The sequence below is a fragment of the Sphaeramia orbicularis genome, chromosome 8, assembly GCF_902148855.1.
Source record: "Sphaeramia orbicularis chromosome 8, fSphaOr1.1, whole genome shotgun sequence".
In the NCBI taxonomy this organism is placed as follows: Eukaryota; Metazoa; Chordata; class Actinopteri; order Kurtiformes; family Apogonidae; genus Sphaeramia; species Sphaeramia orbicularis.
Genome location: NC_043964.1, coordinates 46543813 through 46565432, shown reverse-complemented (window position 1 = coordinate 46565432; position 21620 = coordinate 46543813). Strand labels below are relative to the sequence as shown.

Genomic DNA, 21620 nt, shown 5'->3' with positions numbered 1-21620 from the left:
AATTAAACAAACGAACAAACACAAATAAAATACTTTGTTCAGATTTTGTGCAGTTTTGGTGTCGCAGGGCATTCCGCGCATGCCGGCTGCCAGCTGACACGTCAAGTGCTGTCAAACGTCTCTGAAGAAGGCGAATGCTGATCACTGAAATTGCACAAGGTCTGAAGAAAGAAGTTAAAAACTTTGACTTAATAAGAAAACATGATACACGTTTTTGAGACAAATAACATACACTTCAATCGGACACTTATAATTTATTTTCCCAAGCTACGCAGAGCCGCAACAAAAGGATGAAAGAGCCGCATGCGGCTCCGGAGCCGCGGGTTGCCGACCCCTGGTCTAGAAAAACTACGGTCTCAGTAATGTCCTGTGAACCATGTAAGCACCACCAATATTGAATAATAATTTGAACAGTCAGTATGTTTGGATTATTATGTTCATTTATTTCATGGAGACAATGCACTCTTTTCTCTAACATACTGTCCGTCTTTTCTGCCGCTGTCTTAACTTTTTCCCACTTTATGTTCAGTTAAATTTAAAAGAAAATTCAAGGTGTTAGCCTATGTTTTGTTTGGTTAAAGGTCTCAGAAGGACTTTTGATGCTTGTGTCTTAGTTTTTTATTCTGCTCTTTACAGTGTACACATTGTTAATGTTACAGTGAACGTTTGTACAAGTTGCTCATTGTTGAACGGCTGTGTGTTTGTGTTGTTCCTCTGCTGTCAATGTGATGACGTCATCATACGACAACTTGACTCGACTTCATTGAAAAATAAGTCGATCTGAAAAAATCTGAAGTCACTAATGCCTTACTGCCTATTCTGAATTGTAAGCAGGATGATGTGGTGTTCTTACAAGAGACACATCTCTCTGCAGAAGAATCACAGAAATTATGTACAGGAGGGGTGAGCAATTTCTGTTACAGTACAGGATCCAGACAGAGCCGTGGGGTGATAACACTTATTAATAAAATATTACAATTAAAATTTATTCGACAAATTTATGATACCAATGGACGAATTCTAATTGTAGTTGCAGAAATCCAAGGTCACATGACTATCCTGACCAATATCTATGCACCAAATGGGGATGAACCACAGTTTTTTATTGACTTAGAGACTAAGTTACAGGAGGCAGGACATTACAATTTTTTTTTTTTAATCCTGTATTGTAGTATTTATTTATGTATATTTATTCTTTTTTTTTTTTTTTTTTTTTTTTTTTTTTTTTTTTTTTAGATTTTTACTGTTATTATCAGATTTTATTATTATTATCTTTAATATAGGATTCATTTTATAGAATTTACCATGTACATTGCTGGACCTGAGTACTGATTTCGTTTCATGTATACACTACATGTTATGACAATAAAGTGAACCTTGAACCTTGAACAATGTTATCATTAGAGGGGATTTCAATTTGGTCATGGATCATATTCTTGATCATAGTAGTACATGGTCAGTTAGGATGCCCAAGGCGTTATTAGCACTGAGGGGTATGGTTGAGGCCCTGGGCCTAGTTGAGGTGAGGAGGATTTTGAATCCAAAAGCAAGAGATTATACCTTTTTCTCAGCTCCACATACAACATTTTCCTGTACTGATTTCTTTATGTCAAAAAATATCGTACAATCAGCGATTGACTGCTCTATTGGAAACATTGTGATCTCTGATCACGCGTTGGTTAGGTTGATATTAACACCTTTTAGTGATAGGATACGAATGCTGAGATGGAGACTTAACTCATCCCTTTTACAAGAATTTGAATTTAGAGAGGCACTAAGAAGTCAAATAAAAAACTACATTCAGTTAAATATACCCACAGCGCCCTCTGCAGAGATTGCCTGGGAAGTGTTAAAGGCAGTTGTGAGAGGTTATACAACACGCCTCTTATTGGAAAAAAAGGAACGATGCAAAACAGACTGAGATAGAGGACAAAATTCAGACATAAGAAGCCAAATTAAAAAAGAACATTAATCCAAAAGTACTAACACAACTCGAATGCAAATATAATTGCATGTTATCACAGAAAGTGGAATTCTCTCTATTCAGGATGAGACAAAGGTATTACGAATCAGGTGAAAAAGCAGGAAAACTATTGGCAAATGGCCTAAAACACAGGGAACAATCATCGATTATTACAGTTATCAGAACAGAGGAAGGGGAAATAAAAACTAATATGATAGATATTAACAATATGTTTAGAGAATTCTATGTGAATATACAGGAACCTCGCAATGCAATGAGGAATATATGGAAACATTTTTCCAAGGACCAGACCTTCCCAGGTTATCAGAATCGCAACGGGTAGATCTTGACAGGCAGATAACTAGTGAGGAAATTGTTGGAGTAATTAAAGGATTGCCAAACGGAAAAGCACCTGGACCAGATGGATTCACAGCTGAATTCTTTAAATGCTATACCACTAAACTGACACCACTATTGTTGAATATGTACAGTGGGTCATTTGATAATGGGAAACTACCTAAAACTCTAGTTAAAGCTTTAATAACACTTGTAGCTAAAAAAGATAAAGACCCATGTTGGTGTAAGAACTACAGACCAAATTCCCTTATTCCTTTAGATACCAAAATCCTGCCTAAAATATTGACAAATAGATTGGAAAAGGTGATGACCAGCTTAGTACATGAAGATCAGGTGGGATTCATCCAGGGATGCAGATAATACTAGACGCTTTATAAATATAATATGGGCAGTCTCCAATTCTAACTTGCCAATTGCTACAGTGTCTCTGGATGCTGAAAAGGTGTTTGATAGGGTGGAATGGAAATTTTTGTTTCAAAATTTAGAAATTTGGGGTTTTGGAGAAATTTTTATTAAATGGGTTTATCTATTATACAACGGACCAGAAACTGCAGTACAAACTAATGGCTACTTTTCCTCATATTTTGACTTAGGCAGGGGTATACGTCAAGGATCCCCACTAAGCCCTCTATTATTCTGTTTGATGGTGGAACCCCTAGCAATGGCAGTGAGAAAAGATGATAATTTTCCAGTGAAATATAATGGTTCTACTCACAAAGTATTGATGTTCGTGGATGATATTTTGCTGCTAGTTATGGTATCTATGCCTTCACAATTAAACATTATTAATAGATTTTCAAAGATTTCAGGATATAAGATCAACTGGGATAAGTCTGAGGCCCTCCAATTGACAAGACACAGTCCAAAAACACTTTTTCAAACAGGCAGATTTAGTTGGCCAAAGAAGGGGCTAAAATATCTGGGTATTCTCTTTCCACGAAAGTCAAGGATATAATTAAAGTGAACTTTGAACCCTTGATTCAAGGATTAAATATTGATATAAAGTGATGGTCAGCACTAAATCTGTCTCTGTGGGGAAAAGTTAACACTATTAAAATGAACTCCGTCCCTAGAACTAATTACCTACTCCTTTCTTTACCATTAAAAATCCAGGAGACTAACTTTAAGTGAATTAATGATATATTTAAAGAGTTTTTATGGGATAAGAAGAGGCCACGGATAGCTATGAGAAAACAACAGTGGCCGGTTAACAGTGGTGGTCTGGGTCTTCCAAACATACTATATTACTATTATGCATTTAGTCTCAGGCAATTGGCACATTGGGCTCTGTCCCTAGAGCAAGCACCCCTGTGGTACAGCATAGAACAATCTATCTCAGGCCCTCTCCCTCCTGCAATGTTTATCCTCTACAGCAACTAAAGAAATGAAAAATCACACAGTCATAGCTCATCTCCAAGATATATGGAGGAACATCTTGAGGCTGATAAAGTTTGATCCATAACAAAATGAATCAGCCAGTATTTGGTTAAACCCTAAGTTAAATTTTAATGAAAATGTTTTCATTTGGAAGGAGTGGGTGGAAAGGAATATTTTGGTCCAAGGAAATTTTTTCAACGGACACACATTTAAAACTTTTATTGACCTAAAACAGGAATATGACTTACCTCAATCTTAGTTTTGGAGATATCTTCAACTGTGCCATACAGTACAAAAGAGCTATGGGTCAGGCTCACAATTACCAAGGTCAACAGATAAACTATACACAATTCTTAAGATGTTTGGCAAAGGCCATGAAGTGGGCAAATATTATAAGATGCTTATGGAAAGTGAGGGGGAGGAGGGAATCGCAGCTTTGAGACTCCCGTGGGAGTAAAACAATGTTGAGGGACCTGAGAGTCAGACTTATTCAATGTAAGATCCTGCATAAGTTTTACTCGACCCCGAGTAGGGTGGGTTTTATTGGACCCCAAGTAGGTGTCTAAGTAGGCTGTACAGACTGGGTTTAAAGGAATCAGATACCTGCTGAAGTACAGTATAGATGAAGGTACACTGATGTATGTGCTATGGATATGCCGTCAAACAATTTTGGTTGAGATTTACAGGTATGTTGTTAATGTCATAAAAAGACCATTTATGTTATGCCCCAAGTTATTTATATTAGGAGATCCTCAAGTGCTGTCTGCATTTCCCAAACCACTAAAAGACTGGATACAGGCTGTTCTAATGACTAGACGACAAATTATCATGAGGAACAGGAAGAAATATGGAGAGCCTCTGTTCCAGGAGTGGATGACGAAAGTGGGAAAAGTAGCAGCATGTGAAAGAATGTCATATAGGATGCAGGACAAGACTGAAAAATATATTTTGAAATGGAGCAAATACCTGGAATCTTTGGATTTCAAAGACAAAAGGCTAAGAGGATCCACACTGAAAAGACAATGATCACGTACCTTAAGTATGTATGTTTGTATATTATGATTAAACACCTCTGTGTAGATATTTATGGTGTATGTATTTTGTATACATGGATACTCAAAGTTGATGTGTGTGGGATAAAAAGCCACTATATCGATATGAAGACCCCTTCTGATTACGGGTGGGTGAGTGGGACAGTGGGTAATTTACCAGTGCAAGTATTTGATGTGTGATGATGTGATATGCTTGGAAAAAAGAAATAAAAAATGCAAGTCATAAAAAAATGTTCATGTTTTGCTGTGACTTGTTGTAGGCTCTAAGGGGACAGTAAGGTTAAAAACCAAACCAAACTGAAGAAAGTGAAGATAAAAATTAAACAAACAAACAAATAAATAAATACCTAAATAAGTAACTCTTCCAGAGTATCTCTTTTGGGTCACTTCAGGTGGTTCCCAAGCCCAGATAAAGGAGGAAGGTTGGAATTAGGGCATAAAAAACCCCCAAGATTTGACAGAATACAGTTTATTTGTAGTTCCAAACATATTTAGGGTGTTTTTATACTCACTTTTTGTCTCTTTCACAATGTTATTCCTCTCTCCTACCTTGTTCATTACAATTACATGCATATTTACAATTATGCAAATTAGGTGATGACATCATTTAGCAACTTCTAGTGACTTTCAGGACAGACAACAGATACTTTCCTTACTGAGGAGTTGGAAATACTTAACTGTAGTTTTAAATGCTTTTTTTGCTCTTATGGTAAGAGGAACTGAGAACACTTACCAAACAGAAACATATTTCAGAAATCTTTTGGTAGAACATTCTTTAAAATTTTTATTGTGATAGAAGTTTTTGTTCGACATCTAAATTTTAGGTCAAATGAAATAAAAGAACTAGTAAATATTCTCTCCTTGTGTTGACCAGGTGATCATGAAAGAAGTGAAGGGGACCAAAGAGGAGGATAAGACTCCTCCAGCCTGGTTCACCTCCTACATGGAGAAGGTAAGAACATTCTGATAGAGGTGTTGTCCTTTCTGGTGTCCCTCTGGAGGAGTGGGATCATTGTCCTTGCTCTTTTATCTGTGCAGTTCAAAGACCAGGTGGTTCGTGAGGCAGTGGAGAAAATCTGCAGAGAATTCTCTGGACAGTGCTGTATCCACAAGCCCCTGGGAGGAGGGGCAGGAAGCGCAGGAGGAGGAGGAAGAGGGGAGGCAGTGGGAGGAGCCGAGGCCCAGCTGGTCCCTGAGGTGTCCTCATCCACCCTGCCTGGAGCTCCGTCTTCATCCACGCCTCCCTGCTCCTCCTGTAGGGGGCAGACCACTGGAGGAGGATACCAGTGCAGGTAGGCATTGTTGGCAGCTAAGTAGAGCTGTAGTAATCAATTATTTTTGTAAAAGATACATAGATAACGTCAAGGCCAAAAATTATTCATACCCCTGGCAAATTTTGACATAAAGTTACTTTTATTCAACCAGAAATCTTTTTTTTTTTTTTACTGGAAATGACACAGGCTTCTCCCAAAAGATATTAGGACGATGTACAAAAGGCATCATTGTGGAAAAAATTATTTCTCAGCTTCTTCTTTTATTGTTTATACATTTAAACAAAAAAGTGGCATGTCCACATCTCCACAGATTCTCAGTTGGATTCAAGTCAAGATAGACAGACAATTCTGAAAAGTTACCAACAACTGTCAGAAATATACAATTTGTGAAAACATGATTTGTTTAACAGAGGAGGAAAAGGACACTGGACTGGTTAAAATTTTTATTGATTCGTGTTGGAAATTCTACAAAAAAACAAATACAAGACTTTACCTATGTTTACAAAAACAGAAGAACCTTTCCACAACATATATTAAAATAATATGGGAAAAAGAAGCTGTAACAATATCTGCAGATGATTGGTCAAATATATGTAAAATGGCAATGACAACTTCTTGTTCAGGTCAGTGGAGGGAATTTATATGGAAAAACATTGTACGTGTTTTTGTAACACCTCGTGTCAAAAGTAAACAGTGTAAGAATCTGAGCAGAGCTCACTGTTGGAGGACTTGTGGCTTTTTGAAGGCAGGGCACTTTCACATTTTTTGGGACTGTGCTAAGTTTCTACCCTATTGGTCATCAGTGACAAAGGAAATCAACAATATAATAAAAACGGATTTACCATTTGATTTTATCGTGAATTACTTGGGTAACCTACAACACGAGATGAGATCTGACCGATATCTTTTGTTAATATTATTAGCAGGGGCAAAAAAAGACATAACTCAAAAATGGATGTGCGAAGATTCCCCAACAGTTTTGGACTGGACAACTCTTGTGAATGAAACTTATGACATGGAAAGACTGACCTTCTCATTAAGACTCACTACTAATAAATGTAAAAAAAATATTGGGAAAAATGGAATGTGTATGTTTATCAAAGAAATCTTTGAACCTGTATAATCTTATCCTAATTTGTCCTGAACCTGTCTGTATTGTTTTGTCTGGAGTTTGAACCTGGATGCTCTAATTGTTGTGGTCTGTCTTTTGTTTTGTTTTGTTTTTTTTGTTTATTTTGTCTATCATAAAATATGGAAATAAAAATAAAGTATAGAAAAAAAAGATAGACAGACTGACTGACAGACAGATAGATAGTGATGTGCAAGTCCCGAACAAATCATTCACAACTTGAATCATTTTACTGACTTGTGACACATGATTCTTTGGGCCAGATCTACTGAAGGTTTGTGTGTATAAAAACGTGTGCAAACTCATTGCACACACAAAAAAATGTACAAACTGATTTACTAACAGTGCGCACTAAGGGTTGCGTCTTTCAAAGGTGCAAAATAGCGCATCTGCATCCAGTTAGTACATTTGCTGCAATGAATATGCAATATGCTCGGCTTGCGCTAGCCAACACCACATCGCCATTGGCGATGCATTTTCCTGGTTGGCGAAGTTGTTTTCAACCCGTGTAGCCACAGTTAGTGATGGGCTGCTGCGCCGTAGCTCATAAAGCAGATGTATCGAAGCACAGTGCCGAGCCATGGTTTGGTCACGTGACTTGTGACGTTCGACACACTTGAGTGACGTATGAAGCAGCTGAGTGCTTCAAATCACCTGAAATCACTTCGAAACACATCCATGAACCCATTTACCAATGAACCTTAAAACATACTTTGCCCAAATCCATAATATAATCTGTATTTGCACCAAGCCCATGTGAAATGACATCAGTCTCTATTTGTGGAGCACATCTCCTGAATGTAGCAGCAACATTTAAATGTCCCATACAACAACAAGTGAAGATCTATTTAGGGTTACATCAGTGGTGTAGTCTAGTTTATTCTAGTGGGTATACTGTGATTTTTCCCCTCCCAGCCTCATACACCCCTGTCCTGGAGCAACATATGTACCACAGCACCCCTCCCAGACCAGCAGCTGCTCCAAAACAACCCCACACAAGAACCACCACGGTCATTAATGCATAAAGTATACATCCACACATAAGTGAGATCATGACAGACTGGTTATGTATTATCTAAATGAAAATGTATTGTAAGCAAGACAAGATGTGTAACTATCATTAGCAGCTGGACTTCAATTAACTATTCAACAGCCCGTGACAAGACAAGACAAAGACGTTTCAAACCAAGAAAAGTGAATGAATAAATAATATAACCTGGAGGTAAACAAAAACATCAGTAATTAACATTAAGTATAACACAAGTTGTCTTTTTTGTATCTATGTTAGCATTAAGACCTGCTGAACAGGATCGCTGAACAGTGAACTGTTTACAATCTTCAGCCATGGCTAAGAAAATGCATGAAAAATAAACAAAAGGAGGCAAAAATTCCACTCTTTCAAGGGCTCGAATTACGATAGTATATTATCTAACATATCAGTCATTTAATGGTGTACACGGTGTCTTAATTAATGGACCGTTAATATGCCAATGGGACCACATCAAGTGAAAGTGAACATCAGTGTCATAAACTGAAGTTTCACCAATCATTTCTTAAATAGGCTCATTTTTAACTTAAGAACTCTGTTTTATTGAACTGTTTACAAAATTTCAGTATCACTTGTAGGAAAAAAAGAAAGATATAATCAATATAAAATTAACCTAAAAAGGACTAAAATATGTAAATGCACTGTTAACTTTAATAATATTTGTTCTTGCTTGTATTAGTGATATTTTAAGTCTGTGGATCTGAAGGAACTAACAATTCAACAGTACAATAATATAGAAAGGTTCGGTCCAATCCAATTAGTCAAATATGCTCTGCTATTATCTGTATATATCACTACAGTTGGAATATGTATGTAAATAAAAGTTTATTAGCATATTTGTAGTGCTTTAGTTAAACCAAAGTCTTTTACTCTGACTACTGAACAAATGTACAAATTGCTGTCCCTGTGTCACAACATATTCGCGTTCAGAAAAACTTATCATTTCAATATTTTTATCCAATATTGATTACAATTGTACTTCAACATCATAGCTAAAGCCCTGTGATTTATTTAGGATCCATTTCTTATGAGACCAGCATGTTTTGTACATGCGTTTGTGAAAGGTGAAAAAAAAAAAAAAAAAAAAAAAAAAAAAACATTAATTTTGAGTCCCTGTGTCACACTCAGTAATTTTAAGTAACTTTACCCAAAATTTTCTTTCTGTAAATTGCAACATGTCATGTGAAAGTACGTACTCAGACCTATTCATACATGTATTAAACATGGAGATAAGTTATTTAGTTTTCAACACAGAGACTATTGAACAGGAAATGTGCCCCTGTGGCACTGCTGGATCTAGTCCAATGAATTAATTTAATTTTTAGTAACAATTTTATGAATGAACTATATTAACATTTGAATATTGCATTAACTTTGTACATTTACATGGTTTCTATCAGCTTCATATGTTGCCTAATAGTTACCTAACTTTTCGTTTCTCCACTCTAACCAAGGATGTCTGTTTTTGAATTCTCTTGTCTGACTCTCACTCCACAAGGATGGTCAGGTCCAGTTCTCATCTACAACATGCGCGCACGCACGCACGCACTTACACACACACACACACACACACACACACACACACACACACACACACACACACACACACACAGAGCTGCAGCCGCACCTCATTAACTTCAACCAAACCACCAGTTAGCTAGTGTTCGATATAATTCAATGTGCCAATCACTTGCTGTTACAATAACGGTTACTATTTTTATAATAACATACACAAGTTACACTTACCAGGTAGGATGATGGCGTCAGCAGGCTCCCTTCACTACCATCAGGTAAAGCTGCTGTGGCCTCTACAGTCATCACTCTCTTACAGTAATACTAGCGTTAGCAGCAGCCACAGCTGTACCGTCCCCCGAAGCCGCAGTAGTTATGGTGGACTTACTGAAACACTGAAACAGTGTCATTTGGCTTTGTTTTCTTTTCATTTTTTCAACACTATCCTTCACTGACTAGTGTTAGACTAGACATTCCCGCCGTACAATTTGACTGCTTCCTTAGTTGTAAACGTCAGGTAACGTTACACTTGACGGAAGCCCCATATGGTCCAAAAGTGTCCACTTTGTAACACAGAGAAGTGGAATTTATGAACGGTAGAGTAAAAGTTATGTCATGAAACCGTGCCGATACATATCTTTGCACATTTTCAGTGGTTATATGGAAATTTGGGACCTTTTGCAGTGGGTATATGGCGTATACCTGCATATCACATTGACTACACCACTGGGTTACATACAGATATTCCAAATTAGGATCATGGTTTTCAATAATTATTGTCATTATTACTAGTAATATTATTATTGTGTCCACTACAAACATACAGTCATCTAGTGTAGTCAAACAGGAATGTGCATGGACAATCAAATCCAAAACAATCCATGAACCACTGGGATGTGTTGTGCATTAAATAGGTATGCTGCAGAACGGAAAGAAGTTTGACTCTTCGGCACGTCTCGGTTGCACTTCATTTTAATGACCACTAGATGTCCTCCTCGAGCACTGTGTCATTGGAGCCTCGAGCAGTGAACCAAGTTTCGTAAAAAGTGTCGAAGCTCCAACAAGGCCTCGTTCGGCCATCACCAGCCACAGTGGCGAAGGCATTTTTTAGTAAAATCAACCAACTTACATCCTGTGACAACTTGGTCAAGCTGCCCCAAGCATACACGCATACCCCCGAAGCATACCTGATAGCTGCCGTATCCACCCCGGAAATCGTCGCACGTCATCATCACCATTCGCCTGCAGTTGGCGGCAGTTTTTAAATAGCCCCCACATCCGCCTCTGTAGGACGAAGTCGCCACGGCACAAGAGTGTAGGAAGCATCAGAGCCACAGCTCATAGACAAGACACAGTATGGCAGTTTAACCCCGTTACAACGTCCATTTCGCTAGTTCACTCGCCCATACCGCATTCATCTCCGTTCCATTCTCCCGCTGGTTCATACCATCCACTCATTCATCTGCATCAGAAGCTGGTCATCCTATCATACCAGTACTCCAGCAGCCAAAATCCGGACCGGATTTCATACTGACTGGACTGGACGGACGGACTGACTGACAGAGAAGTGAAAACAGGGCGTGAGTAAAATCTTTTTTTTTTTTTTTTTTTTTTTTTTTTTTTTCTCTAAAGCCCTGAATTTGAACTGTGCACTTGTTTTGTTTTGTTTTTTGTTTTGTTTTTTTATTATATTTAGTGGATGAACTGAATCGTTTTTTTGTTTGTTTTTTTTATACCGAGAAACTGTGGAAAACCCGGAGTGGATTTTTTGTTAAAACAAACTGAACTGGTTTTTTTTTTTTTTTTTTTTTTTTTTTTTTTTTTTTTTTTTTTGGTCTTTTTCTTCTAAAAAACTGAACCAAAGCCTAAAGTGGAAATTTTGTGTTTGATTGGTTGGTGGATTTTGTTGAGTTTGGACTTTGGAGGGGGGGGCAACTGTGTGTTTGGATTTGTGTGTTTTTTTGCAATCGTTGTTTAATACATGATTTTGAATTTTAAATGGTTTAAATGTGTGATTTCTTTTTCTGTCATTTAATGTGTAGGGTGTTTGTTTAATTTAGACTTGCATCCTTTGTGTGGTTTGAGATACGACAAATATACAAAAGACTGAATTAAAACGACTGACTTAACATCTTAAATGTCAGACTAATGACAACCTATGGATCTGTCCATTGTCAAGTAGTTGAAAAGAAGTCAATTATCTGAGATATTTAAGTTTAAATTAGTAATCAGTCTATGTACATTATTGTCTGGGCAGGAGTACTTTTTAGTCTAAATAAAATAATTTCAGGAGTCCATATCTGTCCATATTTAATTACCAAATGACTTTATGATAAATTATGTCCCACTGGTAAATTTATTTTATATTGAATCTCATTGAATCTCATGAACATCAGTGGTTAGAATAATTATATTTTTAAGTCTATCATTTATTGTTTTGTTATACATTAGATTAGAAATAAAAAATAGTTTAGATGAAAATGTTGACTTAAGTTAATTTTTTATGATTTTTTTTGTATAAAACTGAAGCCAGATTGAACATATTTTTAAGCTCAAAATGCACCAGAATGCAGGAAAAAGACTTCATTTTCCCCAAAATTTCCCTAGGCTCGTCGCCACGGTCTGCTACACACCCCGCTGCAGGGACCCAGACTGGCTGTGGCTTTTTGTGGCTACACTTATTTCTATTAATGTAGCCACAGTGGCTGTATCTTTTATTTTCCTAGTGCAAGCACAGATAATATGAGGTGTTTACATGCAATTGTGCGTGTGCTGGGAGGAGAAAATGTAAATATATTAATTTAGCACACACAAAGTGATTTATCAAACCCGGCATAATTGGGAAGTATGCCCCCCCCCACACACACACACACACACACACACATACATGCACACACTTAACACGACTCTTGTAAAGGCTACTTTTCCACTTGATCTGATGATTGTGATTAAAAATACGCACCAACATTAGGCTACAGTGTGACAAAATTATGCGCACCTAACACTCATTCAATCCAACAACCCCATGGCCCCCCCACCTCTAAAATGAATCCAGCGTCGCTGCCCAGCAATGCATTTTAGAACTTCTACTAGAACTAGGGGATGATTTTGGGCCAGTCACAAAAAGGAGTCATGCAATATCTTCTAGGACAAAACTCCTTGGAATGCTACATTTCCGTGCATCTGGATCATTCCAGCACACTGTTGCCATCAGTGCTGGCGTATCCCAGAGCAGTTTTTCCAGTTTTTACTGTCTCCATGACGACAACCAGTAGCACATGCAAAATCCTCATTTAAATAAGGCGGACTCAAAGACTTTGCACCTGTTGTCATTTATGCAAGCAATCTTAGTAAATCACCCGCAAACCGCAGTTCAACCCCACACACAAAATTCTAGATTGCGCAAGCAAATTAGTACATGCAAATAGGAATCTTAGTAGATCCGGCCCTTTGTCTTTCTTAACTCGTTCACTGACTCGACTCATCCCTGCTACCACTAGTTAGCCAACTGTAAAGAAGAGACCAGACAACATCTCACTTTTGTGTGACTGTATTTGTAGAACTATATCAATTAAATCACTGTATTAATCCTGCGGGAAAAGCAACAGCTCAAGTTACTTGTTTCAACTCAACTCCCCCTTTTAACTCCTTGCTATAAGCAGTGAACAAATGAATCATTCAGTCGCTCATAGTAGCCCAGCTCAGTCACAAAATGAACAAGTTATTCAAAGTATTTCATTAAAAACCTTTCAACATCCACCCGCTCACTGAGGTACGATTTTAGGGTTTATGGTGTTGACACTGAAGCTAAAGATATGTTTCGATGATGGAAACAGAAGAAGCTCCCTTTCAAATGAAGTATAATACATGTGATTTGGCTCTTAACTTCTGATGTAAGCCCAACCTTAATCCTGAATATCAAAAGGCTAAAAACCGAACAAACCCAATCACAGTAGAGGTTCAATAATAAGGAATATAAATAAAAATAAGTTCAGTCAAATTAGCCAATACTTGCAGAAAAGAAACAAACTGACAAATCACATTCAGTTTTGATTCAGCAGAGCAGACTCTAGTTACTCTATTTTCTCTTTCCATACATTAGAACAAACAGAAACTGGTTCCAAAATCACAAACTGAGTCTTCCCTCTTGTCTTCGTCTGTGACCAGTGTCTGTACGTCCTGTACTCTGTGCGAACCCTGCAGTTTCTCTCATGATCCCAGTCATAACCTGGTCAGAGCCCGGACTCCTCTGTCCATCCCAGAACATGGATCTCCAGCCCCAGACCACAGCCGGTAGGACGCTGTCTCTATTTCATCATTCATTTTCAAATATTATTAGCAGATAATTAAATTTGAAGACGGGCAACTAACTGATTTCATCAGGCCATGAATCATTTGTCTTTTTGTTTACTGACATATATCCTGGACTGTAATTTTTATTTTTTTGCTTGTAGTTGTCATCATGAGGTTAGAATTCCACTTTACGCTCTGGGTTTTCTTGAAAAAAAACTCCTGTGATAACTTATTTTTGACCCGCCAGTATCCCGCCCAGAGAGGCTTTTCCTAATCACCAAAAGCGCATAAGCATGAATAATTTCTAGCCTGAATTAAGAATACTTCATTTTCAAAAATTGATAGTTTTCACTTTTTTGCAACCAAATTGTTTCTATGACTTAAATTCCTGGGCTGATGACCAGTACTGACAGTGTATTAAATTCCCTGTCATTTGCCAACAGACTGATAGTATAAATATAATTGTTGAAGCTATTTGGTCTTATAAAGAAAAAAATAGTCTGATCTTTTCGTTTTATTTTTAACTGTCATAACTCCAGGTTCTATAGGCGAGGTGACCGCAGTTTCCGGAAGGCAGAGAAGCAGAGGCTGAAAGCAGAGAAACGCCTGCTGAAAGCTGAGGTCAAAGAAATCAGAAAGCAGCTAAGGATGGAGAGGCGGGGCTTACAGTGGAGCTCCTCTCACCAGGATGGAAGCTCCTCCCCTGTCCTTCTACAGCCTCGAGCCACTCAGCACAACAGCCCTGAGTAGGTTATGAAAAAACAGATTATGGTTAACCACTAATTGTTACAACAGATCTACACAACACATATACACAACACATCTACATGAATACATGTACATAACCACAACTACACAAACACATGACACATCTACACAAACACATCTACACAGCACATGTTCACATGTACATGAACACATCTACACAACACATGTACACTTCTTTTATTCTTTCATATCATCTTGTCAAAAACACTTACCTGAAAATTTGAGTTTTGGTATAATTAATAAAGGCGTCTTAGTACAATGTCTGTATGATTATTTGAAGTTACAGCTGATAAAGCTGATACTGTATGTATCCAGAGTAACCTTTGAGCGAAAGAACAAACTGGACATATAGTGGCATAGACATGGTACAATAGTCACAAATGTCTTCAGCAAACAAAAAGAATAACAGGAGTAGAACAATGAAACGTACAGAGATGAACCACTGCCTTTATTTCCCAGGCGTCCAAAGCGCCCCTGTCCCCTAGTGGTTCCTGCCATGACCGCTGCATTTCTGGACGAGAACCTCCCAGATGGAACCCGCCTTCGACCTGGGACTAAGTTTATCAAATACTGGAAGATGAGGAACACTGGAACCATCAGCTGGAGTCCTGATACTAAGGTAAATTGCATAATTGGAAATGTGCATGTAACTGTAATGAACAATGTAGGAGAGAGGTATAACGCTGTGGGAGAGACAAAAAGCAAGCATAAAAACACCCTAAATATGTTTAAAACTACAAATGAACTATACTCTGTCAATAGGTGAAATGGGTGCTAAATTTAGCAACAGAAGTGTTAAGTTGGCATCAATATAGCAGCATTTGATCAGAAGGCTTTAAAAACAAATGCACGTCTTCTGTGTAATGCATATTTTATCTTTATACTGTAATACTGATAAGTTTCTTGTTTCCTATAGCTGAAATTCATGTGGGGGAACTTGGCCGTGGGATCTGGTGACCGTTGGAGGGAGGTGTCCGTTCCCTTCCTCCAGCCAGGACAGGTTAGTTGCCTGTGGAATAGAACCCTTAACCTGTTCACCAGAGCTCAGAGTTTAGATTCTGAGCTCTGGTATCCCCTTTGTCTGTGTCCAGGTTGGCATAGTGAGTGTAGCTCTATGTGCTCCCACTGTGGAGGGCTCCTACACATCACACTGGCGCCTGGCCCACGCCGGCGAGCAGTTTGGTCCCAGGGTGTGGTGTAGCATTGTGGTGGACCCTCTTGCTCCGGCACCCATGATGGCCGATGGGATACTGGTGTCACCCTGCATCACACCACAGGTATAACAAAATGGAGAATCCTGTGACTTTAAAAAGTTTGGCCTAAAAAATAAATATGGCACCCCATAAAGACCCAAACATCCGCTGCCGACCAAAAGCATCTAATGATCTAAAATGTTTAATACTTATTGATCCATTAAACCTATAATAACATGTAAATAAGTGGTGTAAAATTCAGTTTGTCATCTTTTCATGGCCATCAGATGTGAGCAGTTTGGACGTTCAGAGGTTCTGTAGTGAACATGGAAACACTCATCATCTACAACATGGATTCACCAGTAAAACCCATGGAGTTTGATAAATGACAGTGATTTTATGTTCAGTTAATGATATATTTTTTTGAAAGGGTCAACAAAATAACCGTTGAATATACTGAGCTTTTATGAACATCTATATGATCAGTGAATTAAATATTGGAAAGTACATGATTTACACTGAAAAATGCAATATGCTATATCTGTATTTTACCTTTTTTCAGTGAAATTCAGGTATTTTCCTATATTTAATTTACTGATCCTGTAGATGTTCATGAAAGCTCAGATTAAAGTTGAAGGTTATTATATCAAAAACAGAGAAAACTGACAAAAAAGTATAGAATAACTGAACATAAAAACAAGTGTGTCCATCTACTGTCATTTATCAAACTACATGGGTTTTACTGGCAAGTCAATGTTGTAGAAGATGACAGTGTTTCCACGTGCACTACGGAGGCTCTGAACGTCCAAATGGGTCATATCTTATGACCATGAAAAAATGGCAAACTGCATTTTACACCAGTTATTTACATGTACTTACAGATTTGTGGTTCAACACGTATTAAACATTTTAGATTATTAGATGCTTTTGGTCGGCAGTGGATGTTTGGGTCGTTGAGGGTTGAAGTTGTGTAGTTCGGGTGATGTTTCATGATGTTTTCTTGCAGATGAAGCCCAATACATGCATATCAGCCTTAGTATTCATCTGTGATAAGCTTAACACTAACCCTAAAAGGGTAAACAAGCAGATGTTAAAATCTTAATAGGTTCCCTGGTGACCTGGTAGACATAGAACTGATAGACTTTGTGTGCAGGGTAAGAACCCAGTGACAAAGGATGGAAAAGCAAGTGCAGCTTCAAGGGAGCAACCTTTAATGTCAGTGGACCAAGAAGAGTACTACATCCCCTCTGTGGACCTGCTGACTGCACAGGTAATAATCTGCAATTATCAAACTAAGGTACATTCTGTGCTACATTCTAGTGAACAGTAAGTACATTTACTCAAATGTGTACTTCAAGACGGTTTCAAAGTAAGCATATAAAACTTAATTATTTCCATTTTATTCATTTTTATGAGTGTGATGTGTTTATATAAATATAGCCAAAAAACCCAGAAACATATATCCAGTGCTGGTACAGCTCTGAAAAATGTGGAGCAAGATCTGGTCTTGCAAGACTAGTTACAGTAGGTCAACTGGAAGTAGAGGGGAAGAAATAGAAGGGAAGAAATTATCATTATTAAAAATGATCAGTCATATTATGTTATCAGTACATTGATAAGTAAAAGAAATATACATGATTAAGTGTGCTAAATATTGGTTGCAAATAATGGTTGCACTGATACGGAGCTGGAGGCTGTAGAACCTACAGTATCTAAAACAAAAAATACTTTGCTCTCCAACTGTTCCACGTGTCTCAGGATCTTCTGTCTTTTGAGCTCTTGGACATCAACATCGTTCAAGAGTTGGAGAGTGTCCCCAATAACACCCCAGCTGGTAAGTGAGTGGTCTGTAGTTGAATTATGAAGTACTGGTAGTATATGCGATGAACTGGCGACTTGTCCAGGGTGTACCCCGCCTTCGCCCCTATGTAGCTGGGATAGGCTCCAAGCGACCCCCGTGACCCTAGTGAGGATAAAGCGGGTTCAGAAAATGAATGAATGAATGGTAGTATATCCTTGAACGGTTAAATCACAAGCAACTGGACTTTTGAGTTAACTGTTCAAGGATTACCATGACCTGAATGACTGAGAATCTACACAAACGTACTGGGAGTATGGAACTCAAAGCTGGTATTTGAGATGGTGTCAGATGCATGTATTAATATTGTCTAAGCAGCCTGAGCAACAATGTGTCCAGGGACACATTGTTGATTGTGTTGATTGAAAACTTCCCTCTCAGCTGACAGTTAGCCTGTTTATGTGCACACTAATTCATCAATCATTAGCTGATTTGTGGAGTTATCAGATTATTCAAGTAATCATGTAAACAGCATAATCTGATATGGTTTGTCAGATAACAGCAGTAATCTGACTATGAGAAAACAGACTAACACACCTGGACCCAATATGTCTTCCTGCGTGTATAGCGGTTAATCTGATTTATTGAACTGTTTTATATCTGCGCATGTGTAAAAACAATTAAAATCGTAGTAAACAGAAGTTATGTAGTCAAACGTGAGTTGAAGGCAATAACAGGAAGTTTAATTCTACCATCACTATATACATATGTACTGTGAAAGAAATCGAACAATGGACTGAAACATTCTAAACCAGAGTTTTTGATTATAGCATTTCTTAATTATCAGATTACCCCCAGTTTTCAGATTTTTATTGTCATGTAAATAGGTTCATTGTCTTTGAAAGTCAAACCTAATGCGTCAACTGCAAAACTGTAGTCCTGCTTCAGAGCAACGGAAAGGAACAAGGAAATTCAACATCCACAGTTTTCTTAATCCACTAAAAATTCACAGACTATGTTTTAAGAGCTGGAAGATTCAGTCACCATTACAGCATAAGTCATTTATCCGATAAACACCAATGGAAATGTTTCAAAGCTGTTTCAGATCCAGCCTAATGGAAGTTAAAGCTACTGTTGGGGTGTGGGCTATAGGTGAACCTCTTTAGTTGTATGCTTAGCACCATTAAAAACACATGGGTCAGAATAATATGTATATTTGGAGATATACAGTGATCCCTTATTTTTCGCGGTTAATGGGGACCGGCGCCCTCCGCAAAAATCGAAAATCCGCGAACTGGAGCCGGAGCCCCCCGAGCCTATCCTAGACCTAGGTACATGTATGTATGTATCTATAAATAGTATATAAGTACTGCAAATGTAATAATTATGAAATAAATGAGATATATATAAAAGAAAACAATGATTAGTACATGTATACATGCATATATATAGATTGGATACATGTACATGTACGTACTGTAAAACATCTGAAAGAAAAGAATGATTAATAACACAGGAAAATGTCAGTTGGACATGTACATGTACATGCACAAAAATATATACATAAATTTAATGTACATGTATACAAATGATAATACGTTCTACATGTATAAATTACATAAAAGAAATTACATATAAATAAATATATTTTATGAATAAGTAAACAAAACACACACACACATGCATACGTACTAACAGCTGATACGTACTCTCTCCTCTCTTCATTCGTGATGCTTATCCATCGTATACGTACACACGAACACACGCACATCTACTCCCAGCTCTCTTTTCCTCTCATACGCACAAGAAACGAATCAGTTCTCTCTCTCTCTCTCTCTCTCTGGTCTCGAGCATCAACACGCACAAACACACGTACATGGGCATGCATGAACAAACTGACATTTCTACATTTTCTCTCTCTCTCTCTCTCTCTCTCTCTCTCTCTCTCTCTCTCTCTCTCTCTCTCCCTCTTTTAACATTTTTATATAAAATAACACTTACAAAAAATTCGCGAATAACTAAAACCGCGGAACTTAAAGCGCGAATTGGCAAGGGATCACTGTATTGAATTAAGTGGTTTGGGGTTACCTTCATGTTAAAGAGGAAAGCATTGGTCATTAGAGAATGATTAGTGGACAAATTGTGATCAACTTAACACATTTATTCAGTGCACTAAATACAGGTACTCAGAAATTGAAAGTGTCATCATTCAAAATCAGGTGTGTCCACCTCTGGCTTCCAAACAAGCAGTGCAGTGATGACACATGGAACTGACAAGTCTTCGATCCTGTCCTGAGGAATCCGATCTGATCCAATCTGGCACGGATCTGGCACTCAGACAGATTGTACTACGATGACAGCACAGACGGCAAGCAACTTCACCACAGCTCAGACCTGCTCATAACATACCAGTTCTCTCTATTGTATTGTAAGTTGTGGCATTTTGAGCTGGCAAAAACATTTTGGCGTTTTCTTTCCTGCCTTTATATAGGCTATTGACCGCACCTAAAGTTACCAGTCAAGCGTGACTCTGTACAAGAGATTCGACTCAATGTCTGACATTAAGGGATTAGTCCAAACGCCGACATTGTATGTGTCGGGAATGAAAAAAATACAGCTGTTAACTGTGTTACTCATCTTGTGAGCAACATATACAAAATTGGCACCCTGGGCAAATCTTTTTCTGGAAATTACACCATATGTTTGGACCGTGCGTTTTTAATGGTGATAAGTATATATTGAGGCGATAGCAGTGGATAGCACTCCTGCCTCACAGCAAGAAGGTCCTGGGTTCGATTCCAACACCAGTCGACGGGGGTGGGATCTGTGTGGAGTTTGCACGTTCTCCCCATGTCTGCGTGGGTTCCCTCCCGGTACTCCGGCTTCCCCCCACCATCCAAAGACATGCACTGATAGGTTAATTGGTTAATCTAAATTGCCCATAGGTGTGAATGTGAGAGTAATTGTTTGTCTCTATATATCAGACCTGCAATGAAATGGCAAAATATCCCGGTGTATCCCGCCTTCACCCGTAAGTAGCTGGGATATGCTCCAAGTGACCCTAGTGAGGACAAAGCGGGTTCAGAAAATGAATGAATGAATATATTGAGCGGGGAAGTCATATTCAATCACAGAGAGAGTGAAACATTTGGGGGGCACATTTTAATGCTGGGTATAGATGGACACAGTTGAGGTCAGGTATCTCATGTCTGAACAGGAACAAACAAGTGTTTTGAATGGAGACAAGGCTGCATCTTCTATGGAGGCCTCACTGATGAACGCTTTTCATTTAAGTCAGTTCTATTTTGCTTCAGACATGACTCCATGCATGTCCCCCCTGCCTCAAGACTGCCACCTGCAGGACAAGGGGAGTCCCTCTCTGGGGTTGATCCGGGAAGAGACAGAAGTTATCAACAGCATCATGGGTAACTTAAGAATTGTTGATAAATTGGTATAGATATATATGGTCAGAGTAAAATAAATAAGTGAGTTGTGTTTAACATGATCTTGTGTTATTGCTCCTCAGATGTCCCCCATGGGGCAGGGTCAGCAGGTGAAGGCGGTGGAGTACCAGCTCAGGAGGAAGGAGAGAATGACATCAGTGGAACACAGTTTGTCTGTGAGACTGTGATTCGCTCCATGACGCTGGAGGAGGCCCCTGACCATGCCCCTGTGAAAGGATCCCACCCTGGCACAGGAAAAGGTCAGTCAGCAGGGTCACATGTGGCGATGTTATCTCCAGCACTGAGGGTTCCACACATGCCTCGAACTTGATAGGTGACTTACTGATGATTTTAGGGCGACTAAGGGGCTGTTTACACGGCATAGGATTCAGTCGACTCCGGGAAGATTTCAT

At 38.4% G+C, this 21620-nt stretch overlaps 1 protein-coding gene across 6 annotated transcripts in view; it reads left to right on the top strand.

The window, feature by feature from the left end:
* Positions 1–21620, top strand: part of nbr1b (NBR1 autophagy cargo receptor b) — a 76521-nt gene that overhangs the window by 22558 nt on the left and 32343 nt on the right. For all 6 annotated transcript variants that reach the window (XM_030140706.1, XM_030140705.1, XM_030140704.1 and 3 more), the window contains exons 6-16: positions 5624–5701; positions 5788–6041; positions 13880–14005; positions 14545–14751; positions 15233–15392; positions 15690–15773; positions 15865–16050; positions 17120–17236; positions 17725–17800; positions 21079–21189; positions 21291–21467. In XM_030140706.1, the coding sequence (XP_029996566.1) occupies positions 5624–5701; positions 5788–6041; positions 13880–14005; positions 14545–14751; positions 15233–15392; positions 15690–15773; positions 15865–16050; positions 17120–17236; positions 17725–17800; positions 21079–21189; positions 21291–21467 (1576 nt within the window). The remainder of the gene's footprint in view (positions 1–5623; positions 5702–5787; positions 6042–13879; positions 14006–14544; positions 14752–15232; positions 15393–15689; positions 15774–15864; positions 16051–17119; positions 17237–17724; positions 17801–21078; positions 21190–21290; positions 21468–21620) is intronic.